At 43.1% G+C, this 21,360-nt stretch overlaps 1 protein-coding gene across 3 annotated transcripts in view; it reads left to right on the top strand.

Moving 5' to 3' along the window:
- TENM2 (teneurin transmembrane protein 2) overlaps positions 1 to 21,360 on the top strand; it is a gene marked incomplete at both ends in the record, with an annotated part of 1,201,679 nt that overhangs the window by 906,547 nt on the left and 273,772 nt on the right. For all 3 annotated transcript variants that reach the window (XM_082835729.1, XM_082835731.1, XM_082835730.1), the window contains one exon: positions 10,030 to 10,268. In XM_082835729.1, the coding sequence (XP_082691855.1) occupies positions 10,030 to 10,268 (239 nt within the window). The remainder of the gene's footprint in view (positions 1 to 10,029; positions 10,269 to 21,360) is intronic.

The raw sequence follows: 21,360 nt of genomic DNA, 5'->3' as shown, positions 1-21,360 counted from the left end.
CTTACCCTTCCCCCTAAGTCAGAAAGAGAAAAACAAATACCGTATGCTAACACATATATATGGGCTGCCTCTTGATTAAACTAACTCCTTTAGACACAATAAACCTGGTGCTTCAAAGGGCATGGCCAGCGCCAGTGAGATGGGATGGGATCTTCTGTACTGATCACCACCCCCCAGCTCCTGGTGCACTTCTGCCTCTCTCCTTCCTCTGGCTTTTTATCAAATTTCAGCAACAGCCTGTATGATACTCAAAATCTTTCAGGGGTTAATGGATGGCGTACCAGTACTTTCATCCGCTACTCTGAATACCTCTGAGTTTGTTTTCTGGAGAAGTCAATTTTCTCGGTAGAGCAACAATCAATACCTGGTTTCCCTGATAACCAGAGCTGCTTTTTTGCACACGGTGCTACCTGGAGACCATTCAAGGCGTTCACTCGGTTTCAAGGAGAACGTTGGCTGCGGCTGACTTCATGAGCAAAGACAGCGGCTGCACTGTTGTCCTTAGTCGTCCTGGTTAGTTGCATGGTGCTGCTCTGTGATGAGAGAGCGGGATCCAGATTGAGAGAGAGCGAGAGGAAGGAAACAAAAACTTGTCCTCTGTACAGTTGTTTCTCTAGTACATTTCCTTTTCGAAGCCCTGCTGGGAGTTCACCCTGGGAATACAGCTAAACCAAGAAAAAAGAGGGCGACTGCCTCTTAGGATCCCACTGGTTGCAAGCTGAAAAACAAAATGGTACTTGGTGTTAAGGGATTTTCCATATTTGTTTCTTTGTTTCTTTGGTAGGTTTTCAGGTTAATGAGTGAGTTTATTCACAATTGACTCAGGAGAGAAGGAAGAGAAATCTTTTGTTGGGGCCTCGAGTAATTTAGCCAGCCACTGCTTCTCAAAGCTTCTGCTCTAGATCAGTCGAACTCCATCTCTATCGCAAGAATAAAATAAAAATGCACAGTGAAATATACAAGCAGCTCATGCAGCTCAATATCAAAAAACAAACAACCCAATGCAAAAAGAGAAAGAAGACCTAAATAGACATTTCTCCAAAGAAGATATACAGACTGCCAACAAACACATGAAAGGATGCTCAACATCACCAATCATGAGAGAAATGCAAATCAAAACTACAATGAGGTATCACCTCACACCGGTCAGAATGGCCATCATCAGAAAATCTACAAGCAATGAATGCTGGAGAGGGTGTGGAGAAAAGGGAACCCTCTTGCACTGTTGGTGGGAATGTAAATTGATACAGCCACTATGGAGAACAGCATGGAGGTTCCTTAAAAAACTAAAAATAGAGCTACCGTACGACCCAGCAATCCCACTACTGGGCATAGACCCTGAGAAAACCATCATTCAAAAAGAGTCATGTACCACAATGTTCACTGCAGCTCTATTTACAATAGCCAGGACATGGAAGCAACCTAAGTGTCCATCGACAGATGAATGGATAAAGAAGATGTGGCACATATATACAATGGAATATTACTCAGCCATAAAAAGAAAGGAAATTGAGTTATTTGTAGTGAGGTGGATGGACCTAGAGTCTGTCTGTCATACAGAGTGAAGTAAGTCAGAAAGAGAAAAACAAATACCGTATGCTAACCCATATATATGGAATAATAATAAAAAAAAAAAGGTTCTGAAGAACCTAGGGGCAGGACAGGGATAAAGACGCAGATGTAGAGAATGGACTTGAGGACATGGAGAGTGGGAAGAGTGAGCTGGGAAGAAGTGAGAGAGTGGCATGGACATATGTACACTACCAAACGTAAAACAGATAGCTTGTGCGAAGCAGCCTCATAGCACAGGGAGATCAGCTCGGTGCTTTGTGACCACCTAGAGGGGTGGGATAGGGAGGGTGGGAGGGAGACGCAAGAGGGAGGGGATATGGGGATATATGTATAGGTAGAGCTGATTCACTTTGTTATACAGCAGAAACTAACACACCATTGTAAAGCAATTATACTCCAATAATGATGTTTAAAAAAAATGCACGGTGCTTTTAATTGATGGGGTCCTTCTTACATGGATGTGAGGCATGAGTTTCTTGTTTTTTAGACTTCTTTTTAAAATCTTCCATGGTGGTTTCATCAGAGAAAAAGGTATGCCCTTAATTTTCTAAGCCAATCTGAAGCAAAAGCCTGGTTTGCCAAGATTCTGCCTCAAAACTGCATGCCTTCGCTGTTATGTAAAGTGCATGGGGGAATGGCTGTTAGGTTTGCGTGCTCTCTCATAGTTTTTATTAAACAGTTTTGTTTTCACAAGAGGAGAAGTGGTGACATGTACTAAAAAGATTGATAGTTTAGGGTGAAGTGATGATTACTTTATTCTAAGAGCTCACTGGGACCGAGGGTACAGAACAGAGGACAGAGAGGAACCATCCTTCCTTAGCTTTATTTACTACTCAATTCGACAGCCAGCCTCTGAGCCCCTAACCTGTGCCGAGCAGAATGCTGGGTCCCGGGACTGAAGCTTTGATAACGCATGCGGCTACGAAGGAAAGATGTATGCACGCAAAACAAGAAGTATTATTTTTTTGTGCAACATCAAGGGCTGATTTTCTCTCTCCCCTCACGTGTTAGCAAACTCCAAGGGCAGCACTTTAGGGGCCCTGCATTTGCCTTTCCTTTCCGAGGCACAAGTGGCCGATTCTGAGAGCAATTGAGTTGTGCTTGAAGCATGTCAAGTGCGTTTGGAAACGACACATTTCTGCTGATGCCTGGAGTCCTGAGCTGAGCTACTTCCATGGCCGACTGCTGGGAAGACGTTCGGTTGGGGCATCACAAATGATCCCTTGGAGCACCCTCAGCCTGCCCCTGAGGGGGAAAAGCTGTCTTAATAGCCAGTTCAGGAAAAATCCGGAGAAGTTCCCTAAGCCTTCCGGGTCCTCCCATTGACCATCTGGCCAGGCCATCACCTTGTGGGTCTTGCTTCATTTTATTTACCTTTATTCCTGCTTCATGTGACTGCGACCTTTGGGTGAATCAGAGCTTGCATTTTTTCAACTTGTTACTAGGAAAATTTTCAAACATTCAGAAAAGTTGGAAAAATAGTACTACATGAAAAAAAAAACACCTAGTTTCAACAATTGCTCTCATTTTGCCACGTGTGCCTTATATATCTATATAGAGAGAGATCTTTTGGCTGAGTCATTTGAAAATAAGTTGTGACATGCCATTTCACTCCTAAAGACATCAGCATTCAAAACTTGCATTTTAAAAAATATATCTAGTAACCATCTAGTGTGTTCTGGATAAGTCAGACGTATTTGAAAGTTGCAAAGACGGTTAGGGTAGAGTTTCTTAAACTTTATCATACATTAGAATCACTTAGGAAGCTTCTTCACCAATACACTCCCAGACCCCAGGCCTAGGTCTGGATGCAGCCCAGGAATTTGTACTTTTCTAGCAGAGCCTTCAGGTGATCCTAAAGCAGGTATTTATGGGACGTAATCTGAAGATCGCTTCTTTAGAATCTTTCTTTTTTTTTTTTTTTTTTTTCGGTACGCGGGCCTCTCACTGTTGAGGCCTCTCCCGTTGCGGAGCACAGACTCTGAACGCACAGGCTCAGTGGCCATGGCTCACGGGCCCAGCCGCTCCGCGGCATGTGGGATCTTCCCGGACTGGGGCACGAACCCGTGTCCCCTGCATCGGCAGGCGGACTCTCAACCACTGCACCACCAGGGAATCCCTAGAATCTTTCTTTTTTTATTTGCTGAGTGTAATCTTCTAGAGATTCATAACAGCAGGGTGTAACTGTATTGTGTGAGGAGACTACATGTCTTTGGTACCTGATTTAATAATTCTAAGGACCAGAAACTAGAAACAAGGGATGTGATAACTAAATGAGTTTCATTTAACAGTGATCATTAGAGACACCACAGTACCAATGAGCGGCCTGAGAGATGTATCCTGGAAAAGATAATACAGTGCCAAAAAGTATACAGGTGGTTTTTGGTCTGTGGCAGGATCTGGCCTTGTATGTATAAATATAGACACTTGCCTGTATGAACTATGCAAACTTATAAATCTGTTTGGAAAATAAGAGTCAACATGGCAGAAGGAATCCTAATTTCAGAATTCAAAATGTTCACAGTATTGTCCTTTTAGCATTCATGATTTTGGCCTTGGGAACGTTGCAGGTCTTTCGCTCAACAAAGATTTGTTGACTTCCTTCTTTGGGCCAGGCTCTATTCTAGATGTTAGGATACAGTGATGAACACATCAGACAAACCCGATTATTTTGGACTTCACAGAAATTCAGTTCTAATGATGGAGGCAGACAGTAAATAGCACAAATGCATATACCCTGAAGAAGAATAAAGCAGTTATAACAGGATAGAGAATGACAGAGAAAAAAGTAAGGGAGGCAGGAAAGATCTCTCTGGGAAAGTGACTCTGGAACAGAATGTTGAATGATATGAAGAAACGAATTGTGCAGCTATTTCCAGGCAAAGGGAACAGCAAGTGCAAAGGCCCTGAGGCAGGAATATGTTGGATGTGATATGATGAGGACTAGCAAAAGGACAGTGTAACTCATGGAGGGGAGGAGGATAAAGTGGAGGAAGATACAGTTGGAGAGGTGGCCAGAGGGCAGATCATGCAGGGAATTGTAGGCCATGGGAAGGATTTCTGATTTTATTCTAAGTATTATTGGAAGCCTTTTCTTTTACTTTCCTTCCTTCTTTCCTTCCCTCCTTCCCTTCCCCTCCCTCCCTCCCTCCCTCCTTTCTTTCTTCCTTCCTTCCTTCCTTCCTTCCTTCCTTCCTTCCTTCCTTCCTTCCTTCCTTCCTTCCTTCCTTCCCTTCCTTCCTTCCCTTCCTTCCTTCCTTCCTTCCTTCCTTCCTTTCCTTCCTTCCTTCCTTCCTTCCTTCCTTCTTTCCTTCCTTCCTTCCTTCCTTCCTTCCTTCCTTCCTTCCTTCCTTCTTTCTTTCTTGGAGAAGGGGATGGTGATGACATTTGACATAATCTGACTGTCTTTTTAGAAGGAAGTATGAAAAATAGATTGGATTGTCAAGGGGACAGTGTTAGGATCTCATGAAGCAATCATGAAGCAATCCCAGGTAAGTCCCTACATATGAACGAGTTCCGTTCTGAGAGCTCTTTCATAAGTCCAGTTTGTTCATAAGTCCAGCAAAGTTAGCCTGGGTACCCAACTAACACAGTCAGCTATATAGTACTGTACTGTAATAGGTTTATAATACTTTTCACACAAATCATACATTAAAAAAACACAAAAAAATAAAACATTTTTAATCTTATGGTACAGTACCTTGAAGAGTACAGTCGTACAGTACAATAGCTGGCATACAGGGGCTGGCATCGAGTGAACAGGCAAGAAGAGTTACTGACTGGGGGAGGGAGAGGAGGTGGGAGATGGTGGAGCTGAAGGATCGTCAGCAACAGGAGACGGAGGGCAGGCTGCAATTTCACTCACGCCTGACGTGGATGGCATAGGTTCTGGGCTTGAAATAAAGATACTGTACCACTGTCCTCTCTACAGTATTTTATAGTAAAGTACACAAAAGCACAACCACTCGTAGAGGATGCACGCGTGTGACAACATACGTGAGACACGTGAACTAACTTACGTAATTGGACAGGCAAACACATGTTCGCGCCTTTGAAAGTTCACAACTTGAAGGTTCATGTGTAGGAGACTTACTATATAAGAAATAGTAATCATATTCTTCTATTATTTCTTATAAATGAGTGCATTAAAAAAAACTAAAGTCAATTTAAACTTCTTAATCTTCATCTTGTGATTTCTCTCATGTTGCTAAAACATTCCTGCTTTCACTTTATTGATTCTGTCCACAACTGTGACTGATGTTGTGGCCCTGCTGTTTAGCTTCTGGAAGTACCAAGATAGTAATACCGCTGTCAAGTGTAAATTTGGTTTGGGACAGACACATTAAACATATTTACATAACATAACATAGTATATAATATGTTATATATTATTTATATAAGTATTGTTTGTATATACACTTATATATATATATGCACACACACACATATATATAAACAAGTATATAAATAGCTTCTTGAGTGCACAAAGTGACGGGGTGCTTGGGCTGGGGGGGGAAGGTTGGAATAGGTTTCCGAGGTGGGTCGTTGGCAGGTGAGTAGGAGTTGGGTGGGGTGGGATGGGTGGGAAGGAAAAAGAAAAGCCATTCCAGAAAGCATTACACATCATCCACAAAGGCACCGTGGCATGAACAGACTAGTAAAGGAGCACTGTGTCTGTTTGGTGTGGCTGAAGTATGGAGTTCATGGGAGCTGGAAGCATAAGGTTGGAGATGAGGATAAAAAGGCTGAGTAGTGGTTGTAAGAGTGTGGTCCCGTATTGAGATTTGGATTTCCTCTTCTACGTACTGGAGAATCCCTAGGGATTTATAAGTGAGGGCGTGATGGAATTTGTGGTTTGGGAAGAGAAGTAGCAGAGGGATGAAGGAGAGGGTTGGTGGGAGAAGTTTTCAGAAATAAAATGCAAGGGATCTTTAACCCATCGTGTAGGAGAAGATGAGGGAAAGGAGGAGGAAAAGATGACGATTGTGTCCTAGACGACTGGAAATAACAGGAGTCGGGAAGAGTGTGATTGGGGAGGGGAAGGAAAAAGTCCGCGTTTGGTTGCAGCTTGTTCAAGAGAGTTAAGGAAGGTAGAGGAAGACATGCCCAATACACAATTGGAATGTGGGTCTCAGGAAAGAACTTGAGCTAGAAATGGAGATCTGGGGACTCCAGCCCCATCAGTGATGGCTGAAGCCAGGGGAATGGGTGAGATCTCTGTTGGAGTGAGAACTGGTGTTCGTATATTTGTAAACACTCATTAATGACGGTTTACAATGTCCGTATATTCCTCTAAGTTTGATTCCCTGTTTTTACTACCCACTCTTGGAGAATTGTCCAAGAAGTAAACTTGAAGTAATTCTAAGTCAAATCCCAGAGTTCTTCCACCACCCTGGCTTTCTGGTGTGTATATGTTCTAGCTTAATTATAAGGCAGTGGACTATTATCTATGATCTGGAGAACTCTTCAGGTGTTTGCTCAACGTTTGTCAGGCTTTAAATGTAAAACTCATGTTTCAGCCTCCTATATTCTCTGAAGAATTAAGAACCAATGCTGTTTGTAGGGCATCGAGTACTTACGACGAAACACACCCTTGGTTAAGTGGTTGTCCTACGTGATGGTGTGTAATCCCCACAACAACCTGTGCTATTCTTACTCCCACTTTACTCCATTTTACCCATGAGGAAATGGAGGCTGTCAAGAGCAGCGTCAGGTAACTTACATGAACTTCCTTGTCCAGGAATGGCACTGCCAGGACCCCGATCCAGATGAATCTTGCTCCAAAGTGCCTCCTTGGGACACAACGCCTACTGCCTCCTCCTCCAAAGGCTCTTTTTATCAGGAGCATTCAAAGACATCTATTGGACAGGGAGTACAAACCTTACTTATAGAATCAAACCTCTTGGCTGTGTTCAGATCATTGAACATTCTTATAACACAAATAAAGTTGTTTTTTTTTTTTAATGCCATTTTTTAGTTCCACTGAACATCAGAAGTTTTTAATTTATTTATTTATTTTGGCTGTGTTGGGTCTTCGTTTCTGTGCGAGGGCTTTCTCCAGTTGCGGCGAGCGGGGACCACTCTTCATCGTGGTGCGCGGGCCTCTCACTGTCGCGGCCTCTCTTGTTGCGGAGCACAGGCTCCAGACGCGCAGGCTCAGTAGTTGTGGCGCACGGGCTTAGCTGCTCCGCGGCATGTGGGATCCTCCCAGACCAGGGCTCGAACCCGTGTCCCCTGCCTTAACAGGCAGATTCTCAAACACTGCACCACCAGGGAAGCCCCCACAAATGAACTTTTAAGTATTGGTTGTTTATTTTGATGTTAGCCATGCTAAATAATTCACTAATCAGATACTCATTTTCTGACATGGTTGTCAGTGATCTCAGGCTCCTTTGATCTTTGTCAAGAATTAAAATACTTCCAAAGTTTTATCTGGAAGCAGCCGAGATACAAATATTTGTAAGGACAGCGATCTTGCCTCAGAATCCCACTGGGAAAGCCTGCTAACCACCATATGCAAGGAGAATGTGGTATAGTAAGTCCCGTTAGAGCTTTTAGCGTCAGGCAGACCAGAGTTTAAGGCCCAGTGACACCGCATGCTAACTCTGGGCTTCGGTTTTCTTGTTTGTAAAACTAAGGTAAAAATAGTATTCACTTCATAGGGTCACCGTGAGATTTAGTTTCAAGTAAAACATTTAGCATTATGACCCATGGTGTGTGTGGTCCATAAGTATAATTGCACCTAATGAAAACTTGAAGGGAAAGGAAATACCTGTATAACATTTTAAAATCTTAGAATTGAAACTGAGTAAATTCGTAAAACAATGAGGGAGCTTCATTTATTCATTCAAGTCGCCCCTACATGCTGAACTGGCGTTGGGTCCTGGGACCATAAAGATGAACAAGGAACAAAATAAGACACAGCCCCCAGCCTCCACGTGGTCAGACTCTAGACTCTACTGAACCCGTGCTTTGAAATCCACTAGATATTTTCCGGAAGGCGAGTCATTTTAAACAAGGTGTGGCACGGCACCTTTGAAGTTTCAGAAATGGCACACATAAGAGGGAGAAAATCTATTGTGGGAGAATTGATGGTCTTTGATGTGTCCTTAGAGTGACAGGCTCCTGACCCCTGAGGAAGGGTTCTATTAAGGGTCAACAGTACAGCACATTATCCTGTTGACATACCATAGTTCTAGACAAGGGGCACCTTGTTCAACTGGCAGACAAAGATATTTCCAAAGAAAGAATTGTGATCTTGAAAGCAAACTTGCGGTTACCAAAGGGGAGAGGGGTGGGGGAGAGGTAAATTAGAAGTTTGGGATTAACAGATATACACTACTATATATAAAATAGATAAACAACAAGGATTTACTGTATAGCACAGGGAACTATGTTCAGTGTCTTGTAATAACCTATAATGGAAAATAATCTGAAAAAGAATATATATACATACATATAGATATGTACGTTTATATATAATCACTGTGCTGTACGCCTGAAACTAACACAGCATTGTAAATCAACTATACTTCAATTTAAAAAAAAAAAAAAAAAAGGATGCGGAAAATAAAAAATGACCTAGAGGCGTGGTCTCAGAACAGGAGGCAAGTGAAAGGGGAAAACAGCCCAGAAAGAAGGCTCAAGAGAGACAGTTTAGGATGACACTTAAGAGCACAGACTTCAGTATGAGACAGAGCTTGGGGTTTAAATCCTTGAACGGTTGCTTGACTTCGCCAAGCCTGATTTCCCATATCTTAAATGGGGATATTATAATATTTAGTTTGTAAATAGTTGTGACAACATATTTCAAGTGCCTTTTTCTTTGATTGACGTACAGTTGGTTTACAATGTTAATTTCTGCTGTACAGCAAAGCGATTCAGTTATACATACATATATTCTTTTTCATATTCTTTTCCATTATGGTTTATCCCAGGATATTGAATATAGTTCCCTGTGCTATACAGTAGGACCTTGTTGTTTATCCATCCTATATATAATAGTTTGCATCTGCTAACCCCAAACTCCCAATCTATCCCTCCCCTATCCCTCCCCTACCCCTTCCCCACCCTTGGCAACCACAAGTCTGTTCTTCAAGTGCCTTTAAATAATAGGTCCCAATACCGGATAGAGCTCAGCACCATCTTCACCATATCATGGCCAGCATCTCTGAGTGAACAACAGTAACTCAGTTTCCGTATTTGCTTTGCATATGTGGCAGGATTACTGTGGAAGATAAAACCCAGAGGTATATGTGAAAACATGAAATGATGTGAGTTTATGGAATTAGTTTATGTCACCATCAAATGTCACATTCGCCCCTTCGCCCATGACATGGTTGGGTAGATAATCAGAACTATATTAATGCTATAGAAAGCAGAGTGGGGGAAAAACAGCAGCTGGATGGTCCTCAATAGCCACGATGTGGATCCTGACCCTTTCCCTTTCCCTGACAGGCACTTCCTCTTCAAGACGTCCTCGGGAAGCACACCCCTGTTTAGCAGCTCCTCTCCGGGATACCCTTTGACCTCAGGAACCGTTTACACACCACCACCCCGCCTGCTGCCCCGGAATACCTTCTCTAGGAAGGCCTTCAAGCTGAAGAAGCCCTCCAAATACTGCAGCTGGAAATGCGCCGCCCTGTCGGCCATCGCCGCGGCCCTCGTCTTGGCCATCCTGCTGGCGTATTTCATAGGTAAGTCAGGGCAGCTGTGAGCAGGTGGGGGCCATGTCGCCGACTTGTGAATGTCGAGGGCCTCTGTTGTCTGTACCGTTGGCTTGTTGGCTCCTGAAAGATGTAAAAATGAGTGATGGATGGGAGTGCTTTTTTCCTCCTGAAATCCATTTCAGTCTGATGAGTTTCTCCTTCATGATTCTAAATGACATTTATCAGAAGTGAAATTAAGCATCCTTACTGTATTTCTCTCTTGGAGATAAGTTGAAAATTGTCATTCCTGCCAACCCATCCCTCACTCCTCAAGTAGCCTTCTGGTCTCCTCCATCTTGGATTTTAACCCAGGTCTGTGCTCTGACATTCACGCAGCATTGGTTAACTTCAGACAAAAACCGAACAGAAGAAGAAAAGCAAATCAGCACGCCTAGAACATCATATTGGATGGAAAGCCAGAGCAGCTAGATGATTTTTAGAGCTGGAGAACGGAAACAGGATAGAGAGGCTAGAGCACCCAACCAGGTCTTCATAGGGAATCAGGTCACCCAGACCCAGTGGATCTTGCCCAAGTCCCCTCCTTTGCCTCTGTCCCTGTAGCCTCAAGTCTCATCCCATATGCTGCTGAATCCGAGTCAGGTTCCCCTCCCACGCCAGCTGTGATTCTGGGTGGGAGCTCAGGGTATGACTTAGGATAGCAGATTGGTGAAGTTGCTGGGGTGTCTTTCTTTGAATGCCAGGGATGCTGATTTGCATCCGTGGGATGTGGCCTTGTAACTATGGGAACCAGCAGATGCCAAGAGTTCAGGGACAGGATGCCCCATGCATTTGAGCATCCTGGGCTAGACACAAAGCCTGCTCGCAGCTCCTGGCCGCAACGAGGCGCCCTCAGCACTGCTACTTTGTCACCTGAACTTGCGAGCGGCAGGTCTCCTGGCCCGGGCCGAGGCCACGGTGACATTTGTTAAAGTTGATTTAAAACACTTGATGGTTCTGGCTTGGTCTCAGGGCCGCTCTGTCAGGCCTCTCCAGTTTGGCTGTGCCGCGTTGCAAAGCAAACCTATAACCCAGCAGCAAAAAGAGACCGGCTCTGAATCAGCTCGTAACACTTACGCTGAAACCCTCCCTGTTTACAAGAGGGAAAATAAAAACCATCCCTAACCATTCTGGTTTTGCCCTTTCTCCCTGGGTAAGCCCTCCCTTCTCTCTCACACTTCCTTCATCCTCCGGTAGCCAGCAAGAGAATAAGCTGGCCCAGAACTTCCCAGACCATTGTGCCCAAGCTTGCCTGGTGGCAGAGGAGGGGGACTGTGCTCCCCCAGAGATCTGGGGCCCTGCCCAAGGCAAACCATGACAGGCCAAGAACTGATAGAGGTTTTCACTCTCTCCCGTAATGTTGCTATGCTCATCTTAATAGAGAAAAAGGTGTTTTTACAGTCCTCGTCAGTGGCATCTCTCAGGAATGGCCTCTAGAAGTAAGAAAATTGACACTCCAGGGAAACGCACCATGTTTACCTGGGGCTTTGCAAACACCTTTGTGCTCTAAATCCCAGCTCTACATGTGGGCTGAGGTCAGATACCCACACACCCCTAGTTGAAGATCATGTCTGCTTCTCACTTACCTCTTGATGAAGGCTGGAGTCATGGATTGACTCGAGGAGGGGGAAGGGCATCTGTTGCACCCTCAATCACTTGAGTGGAATCTTTTGTATCATTAAAGGTAGTTTTGTGTGCTTCCCCAGGTAGCTGTTGGGGAGGAGAAGGGGAGGGGTTGGTGGAAGCAAATTGAACATGCCTTTGGGGTCCTGGCATGATTCAGCTTTGTGTCAGAAACTTCAAAAAGGGTCCATGAGCTCACCTCTCAGGCTTAATGTTCTGCTGGGCCGGTGGGCACCATGGAGAGGCCCAAATATGGAAATTCAGGCACTGCCTGCCTCTGCCAGTACCGTCCCTTGTGTACCCCCTTCTCCACTCGCAGGAGAGAGATAGATGGCTAGTGCCTGAGTTATCGAGCTTGATAGTTAAAATATAATAGCTTTCTGTAGGGTGATCATGGAAAACCCTGTAGCGAGAGTTTAATGTTTTAATTGGGTGTGTAACTTGTAAATGATGGATTAGGAAACATATGTATCCTCAGTCTGGAGGCTACTGGAAGCTGGACCCGAGCATCTTAGGATGGCTTATTAGTTTATAATCCATCACTTCCTATTATGTATGCTTTAGGTAAGATTATGCTTCGACCCTGGAGTGCTGAAAACTTGTTTTTGACTCAAAATGAGTGATGGAATGGGCCGATTCACCCAGCAGTAAGTGGTGGTGCATAGAGGGCTACAGGGCTACTCTCCAGAGGTGATGACGGGTCTGCAAGCATGGTGAGGGGTCCCGATCTGGAGGACTGGTCATGACCCCAGGGATGCCTTTCTCCTTAGCTTTAACAAAGTTGTTCTCTTTCTGCGTCTTGGTTTCCTAAGTAAAACCTGGGAGTATGATGGTTATTAACGTTCAGAAACTCCAGAGTATGGTGAGGATTAATTAATGTGTATAAATCACTTTAAAGATGAAAGGCAGTATATTATTTATTACGGAGCTGCAGGGACACCAACAGTGCATCGAAAACACAGAGAAAAGTGCCGTCAGGAGCAACACGTGATTGTGCCTACCTAGAAGACAAGCCATCAGGGAGAACAGACGGACAACGTAAAAATCAAAGCCTTCCTGTTAAGGAGGCCGAAGTGTTTAAGGCCTGAGCCCACACTAGCTCGTACACGACCCTGTGTTCCACTGGAATGTGACAGGTCCTGAAATTGAAGCGTCTACTGCAGGACATTTATGGACAGGCACTGGGTTCAGGCCTGCCAGGAACTGCAACAAATAGGCCAAATTATCTTCCTTGCATGTTGAAACCCGCATGAAGTCTTTCCAGAAATGAGCAATTTGGAAACGTTCAGCCCCATGACCAATTCTTCCATAGACCCAGCCTGTGGGTGGGTGTAAATCAGCATAACACCAGCCCTCTGGCAAATTGGAAGACGTGAGCCTCTTTACCAGCTCAGGAGAGGTCCCCCAGTTCCTGTTCACACAGCTGAGGTCAGAGATCTTTTATGATACACTCTTCCAGCAGATTCTCCCGATGCCAGATTCTCCCAGTGTACAAAACATCCTCAAATGAATTCCTCCGAAAAGCTGCACAAACCACTAGGGGACTATTTTGTGCGTTACTCGGCCCCTGGCCCAAATGGTTCCTATAGGGAAGACGGGTTTAGCAGAATTTGGCTGTGAAACGCAAGAGAGCTTTCTGCTCAGGAAGCTGTCTGTTATCCTTGGGCAGCTCAAGTACTTTCATTGCCTGCAATGCCAGAAATCCTTCTGGATCCCTAAGTTTCTAAATCATGTAACCAGCGTAGTGTTTCTCACCTGTGTTATGCCAACTCTACCATGTTTTTATCCTTATAGGGTACATACAGTAACTGGTTAGAGTCTTCTATTTGTTTAGAACTGTACGCTTTTCCATTTAAAGCGCTTTTATATTACTATTAAACTTGAACCATACCCCCAGCCCCCAACATACACTCTGGCAGAAAATGAAATTGGCGTATTACAATCATTTGACAAGAACTGATGCTGAGGCCCAGAGGGTCTCAAGTCACACGGCTAGTTAGTTGCAGGGCCAGGACTAGGCGCTTGGTCTCCTGATGCCTAGTCTAACATCCTTCCCTTGACTGCTCTCTACTAAACATCACAGTTGGCCATAGTTCCCAAATACTGCATAAAACCTCAGTCATCCTTTTTGTAGCATCAATTCACCTTACCTAATTCTGTCCTTATCAGCAAGGGAGAGTAGTTGGTTCCCCTCCTTCCTGAATTCGTCTTCTGACGAAGTGTACAGAAGCCACATCTCCTTGGTCTCCTAACCTGTCCTCATATTTCTGCTTTCCCAAATATCTTCTATTACAGAGACCAGAAAACTTTTTCTGTCAAGAACCAGATAGTAAATATTTTTGATTTTGTGGGTCAAACAGTCTGTTGCAACTTCTCAACGTTGCCGTTGTAATTCAAAAGCAGCCACAGACAGTGTGTAAACAAATGAGCATGGCTTTGTTCCAGGCGTCTTTAATTGTGGACACAGAGATTTGAATTTTATGTGCTTTTCCTGTGTCATGAAATGTTATTCTTTTGATTTTTTTCAACTGTTTAAAACGTAAAACTCTCCCCTAACTCCATGTGCCGTTGCCAGCTTGCCAACCCCCGTCTGATTGTATTACTGTTCTTTTCCTAAGAGTACCTTTTCAGAGTGTTTCCACCTTTATCAAAAGAAAAGAAAACAAACAATCAAAAACATAATGCTGTCAAATTGGCTAAGAGGCCACACATACGTCCACTGTAAACGGAGCAGGTGATTGCTTGCAATCCCGTTACATAATGAATAATTACATCTGATTTTTGACCCAAACCAAAAGTAGAAAAAGCAAGTTCCTTTTCTCTTTAAAAAACTTTCTATAAGATAAAAATTTCCATCCCAACAGACTGCTTGAAACACTGCCCCAACTCATGGATGGAGTAGAATCGCCTAGGAATTTTGCCACATACTCACTTGTCCTCAATCTTCAGTTACCATAGGTGTCTCTGCAAAACCGTTGCCTGTTTTTAAAGATGACTCAGTGCCTGATGCCTAGTTTGTTGAGGTTTTCTAACGGGTCGTAACAATGCTGGGTCCCTGAATGACATCATTGCTTTCTTGTCCCAGGTTAACATTGGCTAGATCTCATTTCCTTAAAAGGCACCAGCGTTCTTGCAGGGCTACCCCCCATCAAGGAAGAAAGATGCTTGCAGTGTATGACTTTGCTGTTTAAATCCAGATAATCCTCCAGATTCTAAGATGAGCGTCAACAGAACAGCTCAGCATGACACAGGATTCAGACCGTCACCCCTGAGTTAAAAACAAGTCTTCTGTCAAAAACTCTTCACGTGGCTGGGAAAGGAAGGGTGGCAGAGAGAAAGATAAGAGCATTTATGTCATCCTAAATTAGTTTTTAGCTCTTCAGATGCCTGCCAAACTAATATATATATATGTGTGTGTGTGTGTGTGTGTGTGTGTGTGTGTGTGTGTGTGTGTGTGCGCGTGTGCGTGTGTGTGTGTGTTAGAAAGTCACCTTGTCTCTTTTCACTACAGTAATTCCTGCCAAATATGAAATACTATGTTTTAAGTAAGCCGTTCACCGCTCTGTCTTCTGCCACTCTCACTTTGATCTGGGAAGAACGCGGGCCATCAACATGTCAGGATGTTAAAAGTGTGGTAATTTGGGGTGCTTTCAGTTTCTTTTGAAAACAATGAGAGATTATTTTCTATGGAAACTAAAAGCCTACAATGTGTTTAAAGTTGCTGCACTTGGAAATTGATGTGTTGAGACTCACAGCTGATGAATCCTGCGTTCTCAGCTGCTATTTTGTGTACTCCCATCTTGCTGAATAGAGCAGGTTTGGGGGGAAACATAAAGAAAATGACAGAAACTGATGAGAACAGTCAGTTTAACCTGGCATCCTTCATGAGGACAGAGCCTAGGAAAAATGTCAGCTCTCTCTTTCAGACTCACTGCTCTTTGACTATCCAGAGAAACACTAAACCTTCCCCTCCTGTATGAATTCCAGATTATATATTTATCTCCCATTATCTAAAGGGCAAAATGCTAATGATGATGTCTGGACAATCCGGCAAATAACATTTCCACCCAATTCCCCGGCCCCAGACGGTCCAACCTCACAGTCGTCCACACAGAGAAAAAGAGAACTGCCCACAAGTTAAGTCAGGGGACCCAGTTGTGTTATCCGTTCCATGGTAGTAGCAGACTTTTTATCTAATAGATATGCTCATGTGCTCTTAACCAGATAATAAAGTCCTGTCAGTGTCTCCACACTGGTGCATCTCTGGCAGTGGGACTGCCATTTCCTAATTGTATACCTGATTTCAGAGTGTCTGTCGACTTATTACGGAAAGTCAATTAAGTCCTTAGCTCGGTCTTCATCACCTAGCCACCACATGGCAACATTTGTATCTCACATTCAACATTCAGAAAAGATGAGTTCCTGTGCTGAGGGGACGGAAGTGTTTTTGCTTTTCTCCCCAACGTGCCCGTCAGAAATCAAAGTAGTCAGGGGTCAGATGGAGGGATACGTTAGGAGTCTGAGATTAACACATACACACTACTACATACAAAATAGGCAAACAACAAAGACCTACTGAATAGCACGGGGAACTATATTCAATATCCTGTAATAACCTATAATGGAAAAGAATCTGAAAAAGAATAGATATGTACATATAAATATATATATGTATGTATATATAATTGAATCACTTTGCACCTGAAAGTAACACAACACTGTAACTCAACTACACCTCAATGAAAAAAATAGTAAGAAATAAGGAATCAAGCTAGTCGGCCAATACAGGGCTTTCCACCCTCCTGGGTGGACTTGATCGGTGAGAATGAGGACGCAATTTTCGGTTCCAACTTAATAGAGCGTCTTAATGCAAAACCAGTAAGGAGGGGGTAAGTGCTATACCCCAGGTTCCCAAGGACCACAGTAAGGAAGTGGGATACTGTTATCATCTCCCAGCCCAGGACTTCGTGCCTCCACGAAGTATGTGTCGGGTGGATGAGGATGGAGTGTCCACCACCTATCTGTCCCTTGAGTCACCATGCAGTTCAGTCCTGGACTTCCTCTGTAGCAGTTCTCTCTCTAGTAGTCATTGGTCCTGAAGCAGTAATGAGACATTGTTGTCTCTGTCTCCACACACTCTGTTTATTTGTCTGGATCACTTAGGGGGGTCACCAAGCGCACAGATCCCCATTTCCTAAGTCTTTCATTTGTTCATTTATTTGTACTTGTTTCCTGATTTAAGATTCTGGGCGCAGCTTTGAATGTACTGTAGATAGGTATTATTTCATCCTACATTTTACCTATAACACAGTTGCAGAGGTTCTCGCCCTGCCTGGGTAATTACAAAAGAAACAACTTGTTGTAATGGAAAGTACATACTTGGGCTTTGGTGTCAGAGAGACCTGGGTTCAAATTCTGATGTATATACTTAAAAACCATATGACTATGGGCTTGCTGTTTAATCTCCCTGCACCTGAGTTTCCCATACAAGAAAACAGGGATAACTCCTACCTTGTAAAGATGCTTCAAGTATTCCCTGAAATGATACATGCATACAGTTTTCTTCAAATCCAATATGTCATCATGTATGAGAAGTGTCATTATTGTTCGTATCCCCAAGGAGAGAAAAGGTTATCAGTTAAATATGGCATGATTCCTTAGCATTTATAATGTGTATTTTTAGAAGGAGGTAGACACAGACCACCCGAATTGATATACAACCCTGTGTATAGATAGGTCCACAGTCACACCAGCAGACCAGTGTGCTGCCTGACCAGCCTCAGTTGTAAGAAAACGCTAATTTTGAAGGAGCATTCTGATTCCAGAGATGTGAAAATGTGAACAAAATTTGAATCTTAGAACTGGTGAAATATGGTGGTACCTGGCATACAATAAAAGCTTAACTAGAAGGAGTTATTGTGATTATTGTATTGGTTACCATACTCCTAGGGCAGGTCCAGTGAGAAGCCTAGAACAGGTCCTTGGGTCATTGTATCCTCAAAACAGTGCCTAGCACCTTGTAAGCACTCAATAAATATTTGTTGCGTTAATGAACGCTAATTAGGGTTAGGGCTGAGTTGAACCATGTGTGGAGGGCATTTGTCAAGTACCCAGAATCCCTGATTTCTAGTTTTACTCGTTCCCCATGTCAGGGGAAGTTGCTGGCTCCCTGATGTTGTAATTGCCTCTGTTCCCAAATTGCGTCTCCAAGTTACAAAGTGTTTAGGCAAAGGGACAGTTAAGTTAGGTGGGCTGTGTAAGTACCACATTGAAACCCTCTAGCAGGAACCTGTGATTCCCTGAAATCAAGAGAGCTAGCTGAGTGAAACTGGGAAGTGCTTGTGTCTGGCACACAACCACCGTTTGGCACTCACATTCCAAAAGTGTAGCAGGCTTCAGTTGGAGTTCAAGGTGAAGAAGCAAATAATGGCATAAATCTGAAAGTCGGCTGGCTGCTTCTCCGTAAATGAGGATGTGCTAAGAAATGAAAGCAATTGCTACAAGGCAGCAAGTAGAGAAGGGAACCATTATATGGTGAATTAGGTCTGTGTACACAAGCCATACAGAATCTTTTGTGCTCTGAAATGCCCTGTTTAGCAGTGTAGCTCAGAAACTTGACCCCAACGCAAACTTTTAAAACATTCGTATTTCCCTTGAGGTCACCTGAAACCAGACTTCTTGTGTCCTTCATGGAGAATGCCTTTAGACAAAATTCATAACTTGTTTGTAAAGAACAGACACTCAGAGTTTTGGCCTGAGCCCTTTTGTCATCAAATAAATCTTTTATGAAATTGATGTCTCATAATAAGATACTCTGCCTTAGGAGAGCAAATGGTCCGTCAACTATATTAATATATTTAATATTACCATAAAAGAGAGGATAATGCATTGCACGTTCCACTAATTTCATTTTTTATCTTACTGACTTCTAGCCTTAAATAAATACGTAAACATCAGAATGTTTCAGAAAATAGTCCTAAGCTACATGTTGATAAGAAAAGAGCTTTGCGGAGGAAAATAATACCCTCCGTCCTTGGAGAGAGAAAGGAAGGTATACGATATATAATACGTATCATCTTTCAAAGGCGTTTTCTTTTTTTTTTTTTTTTTTTTCCTAAAAATCAGAGCTATGGATGAGAAGGGAGGAGCTTTGCCTCCAGTCTTTACATTTCTTTCGTCAGTACTGCACAGCGGTTAGGGAAGGTCCTTCCCTTGGGATGGGTTTTCATTGGAGTTAGGTCATTTACGCGAAGATTTGTGCAAGCGTGTTTGGCACTCCCCTTAGGGACTCTGATCTTTGTAAAAGAAAGGTATATTGCCTTGCTTTGGCCTTTGCAGTCATGATGCAATTCTATCAGTTTGCTTACTTACGTTACACCATGAGCGTTTTAGAGGCACGTTAATGAAGTTTAGATTAGGCTTGGTCATATTCCACAGGGAAAGGCAGTGTGTCAAATGCTTTCTGTTCTTCAGACCATGATAAACAAGAGGACATCTTTCAAGGAAGTTCAATGTGCCCTTGAGTTAGATGCATTTTGGAAATGGGCTTTAAGGCTCCCTTATGCCCCCAAGTTTACAAACATTGACTTCTGGGGTATTAGCTAAATTAGAGTACATGTGTTTCATAAGCTGATTTGTAGACTTTCTGAATCTCAAGAGAGTTGTGGGGTAAAGACTTTTTTTGCCATGAAGAAAATTCGTATAACTTTGTATATTAATTTCATGTATTATTAATTTTATATTAATTTAAAATTTATTAAATTTATTACATTAATTTTATGTTTTTCCATTGGGCAAGAAATGTTATTTAGGTGAGTTACCGTCTGGTCACATTGGATGTTGGAATCTGCTGACGAGCCTCGGATTCTAGGACATTTTTACTTGAAATTTTTTCCTAGACCTAGAGTCTCATAAGTAGCCCCATAAAATAGTACAGTTAGTAGGAAAGCTTAGAGCCTGGGTAAGTTATGTTTTGCACAACGCGTGCCATGATGTTAATCAGACACATAAAACAGTGATAGAGGCGTCTGAGTTTCAGTTTTTCCCAGATCCAACAGGGAACAGAAGCTTTTATACTAAAAAGCTTTGGTATCAACTCGTCGGTATGAATCAGTGCTCAGCTATCCCTTTCTTCCCCTAGAAATGTGGAGTGGTCTAGCCATTTTACAGTAAGAAACTGAGAGATTCGTGTCCATTTTTATGCCGTCTGGTTTTGTCCAGTGAAGGCGTTATCTCCTCCTGAAGGTACTTTAACAACCATAAGCCTCCGCAATAAAAAAGCTTACACTTTGTGGGACCACAGCAGTGACAAGAGAAGAGCCAAAGAGAGAAGAATAAATCCTAAAACGAGTGGGATGAAATGAAGGCGAGAAGTAAGGACAAGGCAGAAGAAGCTGTGAATAGAATAATTAGAAATGTTACCTAGCAATGCAAACTGTGAAGAGCCATGTATCAAGCAGGATAAAACATGGCACAATTAGAAGACACAGTGTGGTGAGAAAGTGACACCCAGCATACCAAGTTACACATAACCTTCTGCACAATTTCTCCAAGCAGTACATCCAGGCAAGGTAACGAGATGAAGAGCTATCCTTGAGAATTGCTTGGAGGCGCCGTTGCACCACCTCATCTTCCATCGTTAGACTTTTGGTTCCCTCATGAGCTACTTAGATAAATAACAGTAGACAGTTTGACATTTATCCAAATAAACCAGAACGCTACCATGGTAAAGGAAATTGAATTTATAGACACGGTAGGCTCTTGCCTAATAGACGAGAGTAATGTGTTCAACGATGAACATCAATCTGTATTTCAGATACAGTGTCTGAAGGGGGGCCTCTCAAAACACCTCCCTCCTACAAAATCATTTCTCACTAAGGTTGGTTTATCTTCCCTTGTGTCTAATTGATATCCATGTAATTCTGCTACCATCTCTGCTACTGCAAGTGATGGAAGAGATGGAAAGAATGAATGTGGGTGTTGGTTCCCAGGACAGCATTGAAAGTTGGGGGTTAGGAAAATCACTTCTGTCTTTAGGGTGTTGTCTTTGGAATAACCCTTGAAGCCAGAGGGCAAGGATATTTGTTTTTCATCAAGTGAGGGCATTCTCCAAAGTCTTCTTTTCGATCTTGATCAAAAATCAACATGAGGAAGGAGAACTCTTTTAGATCAGATCTTTTCTTTGCCTTAGTTTGTAATCTTCATGGTGTAAAAAAAAAAAAAAAAAAAAAAAGGCCCAGTAGAGACTATTTGAGGTTACCCTTCAATTTTAGCTCCCAGTCCAATTCAATGGATTTATGAACTTCCAACATTTAGGAAAGTTTCCTAATTCCTCATTGGGCAGGTCTTGGTCTAGGACAGGACATGGCTATGCCCAGGCTGATAGCCACTCACGACTTACCCAAGTCCTGGCTGGTGGTATGGGGACAGAGAGTGGGGCAGTGCAAGAGAAGGGACCGGA

This window comes from Leucopleurus acutus (genome assembly GCF_964270905.1).
Source record: "Leucopleurus acutus genome assembly, chromosome: 3".
NCBI classification, from domain to species: Eukaryota; Metazoa; Chordata; class Mammalia; order Artiodactyla; family Delphinidae; genus Leucopleurus; species Leucopleurus acutus.
Note: the sequence above shows the minus strand (reverse complement) of the source record. Positions and strands in the feature narration are given on the sequence as shown.